Source organism: Rutilus rutilus, assembly GCF_951802725.1.
Source record: "Rutilus rutilus genome assembly, chromosome: 12".
In the NCBI taxonomy this organism is placed as follows: Eukaryota; Metazoa; Chordata; class Actinopteri; order Cypriniformes; family Leuciscidae; genus Rutilus; species Rutilus rutilus.
Genome location: NC_140217.1, coordinates 9,037,299 through 9,046,634, shown reverse-complemented (window position 1 = coordinate 9,046,634; position 9,336 = coordinate 9,037,299). Strand labels below are relative to the sequence as shown.

At 33.8% G+C, this 9,336-nt stretch overlaps 1 protein-coding gene across 1 annotated transcript; it reads left to right on the top strand.

The window, feature by feature from the left end:
• Positions 1–3,892: 3,892 nt before the first annotated feature.
• On the top strand, positions 3,893–9,267 carry pttg1ipa (PTTG1 interacting protein a). The gene is made up of 7 exons (XM_084425310.1): positions 3,893–4,264; positions 4,702–4,754; positions 5,837–5,945; positions 6,908–7,010; positions 7,272–7,337; positions 8,099–8,145; positions 8,596–9,267. Exons 1-7 carry the CDS (start codon positions 4,078–4,080, stop codon positions 8,640–8,642), a joined length of 612 nt encoding a protein of 203 aa, XP_084281436.1. The 5' UTR covers positions 3,893–4,077; the 3' UTR covers positions 8,643–9,267.
• Positions 9,268–9,336: the final 69 nt, after the last annotated feature.

Here is a 9,336-nt window from a genome sequence, read left to right as displayed (position 1 = left end):
CTTAAAGGGATAGTTCACCCAAAAATGAAAATTCTGTCATCATTTACTCACCCTCAAGTTGTTCCAAACCTGTATGAGTTTCTTTGTTCTGCTGAACACAAAGGAAGATATTTGGAAGAATGTTTGTAATCAACAGATCTCGGTCCCCATTGACTACCATAGTAGGAAAAAAATATACTATGGTAGTCAATGGGGACCGAGATCTGTTTGGTTACAAACATTCTTCCAAATATCTTCCTTTGTGTTCAGCAGAACAAAGAAACTCATACAGGTTTGGAACAACTTGAGGGTGAGTAAATGATGACAGAATTTTCATTTTTGGGTGAACTATCCCTTTAAATTCATTGAGTCTTTGGGATGTGCTGGAGGAGACTTTACAGAGTACTGGACTCTTGCATTGTCAGTACAAGATCTTGACCAAAAATGTATGCACCTCTTGATGGAAATATCACAACATTTATTTCCATCAAGAGGTGCATCAATTTTTGGTGCACCTCTGCAATAATGATTAGATTATTGACTCTTAAGCATTTGCCTATTTAAATCCAAACAGCAACTTTCTTTGGCCGTGCAGTGTGTATATATATATATATATATATATATATTTGAAAGAAATTAATTATTCTATTTCTTCTATTTAGACGCATTAAATTGATCAAAAAGTGACAGTAAAGTAATTTAAACTGTTAAAAAAATTTGGTTCTTTTGAACTTTCTCCATCAAAGAATCCGTAATTGTTTTTTATAATGTATAAATATTTTTTTTCCACAAAAATATTAAGCGGCATAACTGTTTTAGACATTGATAATAATAAGTGTTTCCTGTGCACCAAATCAACATATAGATTTCTGAAGTACACTGGAGTAATGGCTGCTGAAATTTTAGCTGTATATTAAAATAGAAAATATTTCTTTTAAATTGTAATGGTATTTTACAATATTACTGTTTTACTGTATTTTTGATCAAATAAATGCAGCCTTGGTGAGCATAAGAGATGCTTTCAAAAGCATGTTACCGACCCCAAACTTTTGAGCAGAATATATAGTCCTTGCAATAGAATATGTGTCATCATATTTGACTGCACAGAAAAACCAGCACAAACTGAGTCAAGCGGGTCTTTGAATCCTACAAATGTGCATATAAATAATTTTAGGATGTACATAGTGTGCAGGTATTGATATTACACCCATTTACTGGACTGTAAAAGCCTCGTGATCTTTAAAGTGCATCTTGACCATCTCGTAGATGCATATCTGTTCCCTTAAATCACAGGTGAAGTGACCGTCTTACAAGAACTGCCTGAGTCAGCTTGACAAATGACCCTAAACATCTCATTTCACAACAGACATTAAGACACATTCTTGAAGATCTTTGCTCTGATCACAATTTTTATTTTGCTTTCTGGCATTTTATCATGGCCAAAGCAGCCTTTTTTGTGTGTTTCATGTCATGATGGAGCTCTGCTGGCATTCTTAGCAAGGTTTCATTCCAGAGAGATGACAGACAAAAGACATAACAGAGGACCACAGCACAAAAAGGGCATCATCATCCTCTGGCTCTCGATCAACACAGAATGAGTCTGAGTATGCCTGTTGTTTTTCTTTTCACGTTAGTGTAATCCTGAAGTAAACTGCGACAGTACCTGTGTAATTTTGCTGTTTGATATGCAACTATATTTGTCAGTGTAATGCAAGTTCTTTTGTGAATGTGTGTACTGTATGTCTGAATTTAACCATGAATTGAAACCAGGATAATGATGATGGAATATGTATGATGAAGATATTTAGGGAGCTATGTGTATGGGTATTTCTATTACAATATCGTTATGTTATATTTAAGAAACCGAATGGGAAGGGGCGGGTGAGGGTTTGCTGTATTTATCTGTTATGATAGTGTTATAGTGATAATTGGAGTCCCTTTCATGCTGATCTTTCTACAGCGGATCAGCATTAAAGGGCAGCTTCTGCAGACACTGTTGAATTGTGTGAGCACTGTGAAGAAATGGATAGAAGACGTGACTTGACACGAATAAGTGGAAAATATTCGCATTTCTTGTGACAGTGTGTGTTGGTGCACCCAGCTAACAAAAATATGTTCTAAGAACGTTTTGCTAACGCTCCCGTTAAGTTATGAAGACCTTTTGTATATAGAAAACATTAAGGGAATGTTTTCCTTACCATTATGCAAGTATTATGGGAACATTAATTAAGTAGGTTAACGTTTAAAAGCAAAAAAAAATGTTTCAGAAAAACGTTCCATGAATGATGTTTAAATAACATTTATGTGCTAATGTCATGATAGCGTTATTAAAGACCAAATAACTTAAAGACCATTCAATTAACATTTCTGAAAAAACTTTTGTTCATAACTTTGAGAGAACCTTGCCAGAACGTTCCCTGTTAACTGGGCATTGTGTGTTGAAGTAGTTGTGTGCTAAGAGGAGGTGGTGTTTCAAATTCAAAGCATCCGAGAAGACTCAGGTGCTCCCTTACACTCTGCCTCATACACACATAACACACACATAATCATAGACATACTATGCTCACACACAAAGATCAACATTACACACGCACACAAACATAGCACGGTTGGTTCTGTCTCTCTCACGCATTCACACTGGGGTCCTTGCTCAGCTGCAGGCAGCCAGTACAAGGCCTGAATGTAATTTCCTCATTGCCATTGTTATATTATAAATGATAGCTTTCTCGAAAAAATAATAATAATAGTGCTTGTTAAAATATTGAGAGAGAAAAAAAATCTTTTGTAACTGGCTTTACAAAATGCTTTAATAAATTATTGTAATTTATCGCAAGTTGTGGTTTCATTTGTATATTTAATACCTTGCATGCTTGACAACTTCTTGTGGTGTTTTATGTATCATCATCATCCACCAGAGGGTGCCAAAACATCTGGTTACGCTTTATATTAAAGGGATAGTTCACCCAAAAATAAAAATGTTGTCATCATTTTCTCACCTTCAAGTTGTTCCAAACCTGTATTAGCATAATAATAACCTGTATTCTCTCTTCAATTAAACACAAAATAATATATTTTAAAGAATGCTGGTAACCAGACAGTTGATGGATCCCACTGATTTCCATAGTATTTTTCCATAGACTGCAAAAAAAATAAAAAATTCCTACTATGGAAGTCAAAGGCTACTGTCTGTTGATTACCAACATTCTTTAAAATATCTTATTTTGTGTGCAACAGAATAAACAAACTCATACATGTTTAGAACAACAAGAGAGAGGTGGTAATGTATTATGCTACTGACATAAGGGTGAGTAAATTATGACAAAAATGTTTTGGGTGAACCATCCCTTTAATATTAAGAAAAATGCTTAGCAGCAGATCGTTAATACATGTACAAATAATCAAAATAATTCCAATTATTATATTACTTTTAATTTATATGTTGACGTTATTCTTTATTGAATATTTAAGGATATTTTTCTAAAAGTCTCATTCCCACTTATTCTCTTATAGGCTACTTAAGTAACATACACATAGGCTATTACGTAGCATACCAGCACAGAGTAATTTCTTGTTGTATACATGCATACAAAAATAAAAAAGAGAGATTATGGAAGGAAACGTAGGCTCAGTCTATTGACTTTTAATTATTATTATTATAATTATTTAAAACCTTTCACCTTTTTCAGACTAGGGGATTAAATAAGCAAAAATCAGTCGGCTTGCTGCTTAACAATCACGAGCAAGAACTTCCCCATTGGAAGATTACAGTGCGACGTCATGTACTACTTAATATTCATACGTCAAGCCACCGTCATTGGAACATTACTAAGCAGCTTTTGTATTGTGTACTTAATATTAATTAAACACGCCTTCGCCGAGGTTGGTATTGTAATTTAACCTCCTAAAGGCTGTTAGTGTTTTGCGAGGTGAAAGGGAAACAAAACTTCAAAACCTGTTCCACGGTTTCGGATGAAGTGTGAAGCTGAGGATTTAAAGGGAGATATTTGCAGGCAAATAATATATATATATATATATATATTACAAACAAAACAGAGGAGTCCGTTTTATTGAAGTATTCGTTCATTTAAAGAAGAAAACATGAATTGTATTCCTCTCGTCCTGCTTCTCTTTGGTTTGAGTTCTACACTGGCACAGACTACAGCACCACCTAAAATAAATGCAACTCAATCTTCAACTTCTACACAAACTTCAACAACACAGACTACGACTCAATCTACAAGTACAGCTACAACGACTACACCACCACCAACACCACCACGTCCAAGTAAGGCAAACAGACATTTGTTACAATCAAAATTTTGATTGAATTTATTTATTTATTTTTACTGTTTTTTACTGTCACTGTTGTTGAATTTACATAGAAATGAAATTAAAACTTATGTCCTGTGATTACAAGATCTTTTTTCTTTCTTTTTTTTACTATTTAGAACGCAACGGGCAAAAAAAACTATTACAAATTCGCATGTTTGGGGCCATATATATAAGCTGTTTAAACCTTTAATTCCCCTGGAAGACCAATATGTTGTGCTAGTAAATAACTGCCTTACTCTGATTTCCCATGCTGCTTTTGGTCTGTTTCATAACTACGGATGGCCAAGGCAACCACTGTCTCATAGGGTCTAATTGTTGCCTAATGTATTGAGTCAGACTCATTTCTGCATTAACTAACGTGTTCTCTCTCACACTTCTCACTTTTTCTAGGTTGTGAGAGCAAGAATGGTACAAGCTGTGACGAATGCTTGGCAGATGTGAATGTGAGTTTGGATAACATGTTGTGTCTCTCTCTCTCTGTGATATTATTGTCCTTATATTACTTATTTATTTAGTATACATATTTTTGCCTGTCACTGGTGCACAAAGCAGACTGGCCTGTTTTATTCACTCTGTGATCACTGTTTACTTACAACACAAACATATGGGTGAGTGTAAACGTTACAGTAGGAAGGAGGGAGATTTGACCTGTATAAATGAAAACATAAGATGAGAAAGAGAATATAAGAGTGACAAGGAAATAATGAACTACACTGATCAGAGTATCACTTACCTCACCTGTGGAACAGGTTTGGTCTGTTCTGGATGTTTACAGCTTTATACTCCAAGAGCTCAGTCACTTGAGAGATCCTGTGCAAAAGTCAGTCTAGTATTTTACGAAGGCCACCTGTATTCAGGTCAGCCACTTATTTAGTGGTGTTTGCTAATCCCTAGCTTACAAAATTATGTTTTAAGAATGTTTTGGTAACGTTCCCATTAAGTTCTCTGAATGTTCAAAACATTCAGGTTTTAAAATAGTTTTTTATTCAATCATTTATGGAATCATTACATTTTATCATTATGGGAACATTAGTTTTGAATGTTCTCTTAAGTAAATGTCCAACTAAATAATGTTTTTGTGGTAATGTTTTGAGAACATTATTACACACCAGATAACTTGTATTAATCTTCTATTAACGTTACTGGAAGAACGTTTGTTCATAACCAACCTTGCCAGAACGTTATACAAAGTCATGGTGCTATTAGGTCCATTTGATTGAAAGGCATTTGAATTGTTAGTATCTTTTTTTAGCTGTAGATTTCAGGATGTCTGACACTGACATTCCATATTTATTCAACAAACCTTTGACACGCTTTCACTCTTCAAAGCTTTATAGGCTTCAGACACGCACACACTGCTGTTCTTCTCACAGTTCCTGACATGTGCATCAGTATCAACATTCCCATCAATGTCATTGCCATCATCAGCTGAATTGTTGCTGTGACTATCTGCAACCCTCAATATATATTAAGCTACAGAGGATGAATGCATATAACAATATTAGTTTTCAATCTATTTTTTCAGTGTCTGTGGTGCATCCCAACTAAAAAGTGTATAACATACCCAGCCAAAACCATCCTGCCGCCGCATTCCCTCTGCCCACTGAATGATGCCCGATGGGGCCTTTGCACAAGTAAGGAATGCTCATTTAGTTTCTTGAAAAACCTGCTCCAGTACCTACATAAATATGGAGTGGTGCAGGGATGACGTAAAAAAAGAAATGCGGAAGACTAATTTGCCACTGGTTCTCTCAAAATTTTCCTATGAGTTTGCATAATGAGGTTTTTCAGTTTATGAGTGAAATTGGGTCTGTGGTAAACATAACTCGACTATACTTGAACGTTCTGCTCTACAACCTAAATTACACACACCCATGTCGGAAACGATGTGTGTTTCTATTAAGTAACTAGATAAGAACATTTGGGGTGTGAGTGCGTAATTTACATTGTAGAGCAAAGTTAAATGATTGCCGGTTATTTAATATTGGATCTTTTGATAAATAGCATTATTTGTAATTTATATATGTCTAGATAACTGATTTATTCTCAGGTGAGAATGTGGATCTTATCGATTAGAAATAGCCCAAAACATAGATGAAAATTAATGTGTGGCCATTTAAATCACAAAACAACTTTGGGCAATCTTTCTAATTCAGATAATCATTTTTTTACAAGGCTAATACTTAAATTTAGCTTACAAATTATTAAAGTTTTTAGTTTAAAATAAATATTTGGATTTAGCAGAATTTCAGTTGCATCCATAATTACTATTCTCAATATTAACATATTTTAATGCATGTGTTTTTATTGATGTCTAATAATCATTTTTGTTTCGTTTTTATGTCAAAAAACTGAAATAAAACAATTATAAAAAACGTTTATGCATATTGGTAATCAGGCACATAATTAAAAATATTAGCGGTATCAGGAGGATATCTCTAGTCCTTTCTCTTGCCCAAATTACAAACTCATCACAACGAAAAAGTAACTACAGTACCATAATCATATGTTCTTGCCATGATGAATGTTATAAGAATCACCTTCAGAGATAATTTTTTGACACTTTCTATGACTTTCTGTTTTTTTGTGAATTCAGTAAACTTCCAGATTTTGATCATTACATTGTCAGTGGCTGCAGCGCTCTTCATCATTGGCTTTTTGGTGTGTATATTCTGTTGCTGCAAGTGCGAGAACGCTGGGTAAGTCTGAACATACGAGATGTGTTTGACCTATTGTATGTCACATGGCCTTTTATAACATTGTTGAGACGCACCCTCCATTTTGCTGTCTTAAATACTATGGGGAGTTGATGTCACCTGCCTCAGGCTGTAATTACATTTACTAGCATAAATGAGAATATTAATCTGCATCTCTGTGAAATGGTACAATAGTAGAGAACTAAGACACCTCTGGATCATATAAATAGGCCTCAACAACCTGGGAAAATTTGTCTTTCACAGATCTGGTCGATTTGATAACAAGATGAACCGGAAGTTAGACAAGACGAAAGCGAAACAAGAGGAGAGGTAAGAGATTACAATTTTTATATTCAAAATAGAGAAGACAGCTGGAGATTCAAGATATTATATAAAACCAGTTTAAAGGGGAAAAATGTACATTTTCATTAAGTTGCACTACCGTTATCAAATGTCTGCTTTCTATATTCATGCATATACAGAGACCACTGCAAAATGTGCAGTTTCTCTGGATTTACTATTTATGTGCTGCACGTGTTTGCATAATCGAGGTCTCAAAACATTTTTCTCAAAGAAAACAAGTTTATATTCATTTTTAAACAACACGATACTAATGTTTTGTCTTTATGTTTTGGCGGAATAACCCGAATTTCTTAACTCTCCTGAAGTTAAAACATTACTATCGTGATTAATATTAAACATTATATTCTTTTTTGTTTTATTTTGACCAGTTATCATTTTCTGCAAATAAATGCTCTAAATGACAAAATGTGAAAGAAATGTTGTCAGTAGTTTATAGAAAAAAACACATACATATAAATAATAAATCCAGAGAAACTGCTCATTTTACAGTGGTCTCTTATTTTATTTCCAGAGCTGTATATGCACATACAGATTCATTATGGGTAGTGTACCAACCTCAGATTTTTCAAAGCAGACAAAAGATAATGTTATGAGGAACTTAGATGTAACAAAAGATGTCCTATGAGAAACCTGTTTTACAGCTGTAACGGCCACTGATTGTCAACATACCTTTAGGGTGTGTGTGTGATTTCACAAGGAATTTATGTTCTTGTGTTTCTCTGCCACAGAAAAGCTGAGATGAAGATTAGACACGATGAGATCCGTCAAAAATATGGTGAGTCAACAATTCCCTCGTCTCAGAAACTGCATAAATAAGTGAATTTGAACAGGTCATTATGCTGGCAGTGCATGAAAAATATATCAAAACTGTCAATCATTGTAAAGGTAAGCAGCATATGACAGTGTTTTAAAAATAGGTTTAGCCTTGTGTTTTCAAAAAGCTGCATGTTTTTAAAATATACTGCATTTGCTGTGAGTAGTCAAATATTCATGTTTTTATGAAGTTGTGATCCCTCTAGTGGTGATAATGCAATTTGTCCTCTTGTGTTTCTGCAGTAAACACTCTTTGACACGAATGTATATGTGTACATTTTTATGTTTTATAATAATATTTAACATTGGGTTTTGTCCAATGGCCTTTATTTTGAGAATAAATACGTTGCTGTATATTTGATTAATATATGTAATTTTATCTTTTGTATTTCTTTCTGTCTCTCTGTATCAGGTCTCAGCAGGGCAAGTCCTTATGCCAGATTTGAAAATCCCAACTAAAATGATGGGTGCATTATTTTACAGATGAACACTTTGACAATCCGCTGTCTATGCCAACATTATTCAAATGGATGAATGGAAGAATGAGATTCCACTGTGCTCAAAATGATAAATTCAACCTAAGTCCATTTATGTTCATTTATTTTATTTACAATTTTCCACAAAGGCTATGCCTTTTTAACCTCCTGTGATATATATTGTTTAAAATTGTGTTTTTCCTCTCATTTATTAAAACAGTCTTTTAAGTATTATTTTATAAGTACAAATGTTCATTTGTTTATTTCTGTTCTTGTCAGATTCTTTAGATCAAAAATGTTGACACAAAACACATTGCATAAGCACTAAATGGGTCAGGACTTTGCGTATCATATCATTCTCATACTGATTAGGCTGTTCAGTGACTGTTAAAAAAATCATAATATGCAAGTAATTGCAAATTTACCCTGTAAAGGATTAACTGAAACCTAATTCTAAGGCTTTTCTTTGTAAATGTACCTCAATATATGAAGTCAAATAAACTCTATTCTGCATAGCCTAATATAATTTTTTAGGATACTTGATAAATGCCTGCTGATGTAATGTATTGATTTATTGAACAAAATAATTAATAAATAATTAAAATTTGCTTGCTTGTTTTGCCTTAAATCTAATAGAAAAATGTTTGTTTTTTTTTTGTTTTTTTTACAAATGGTAA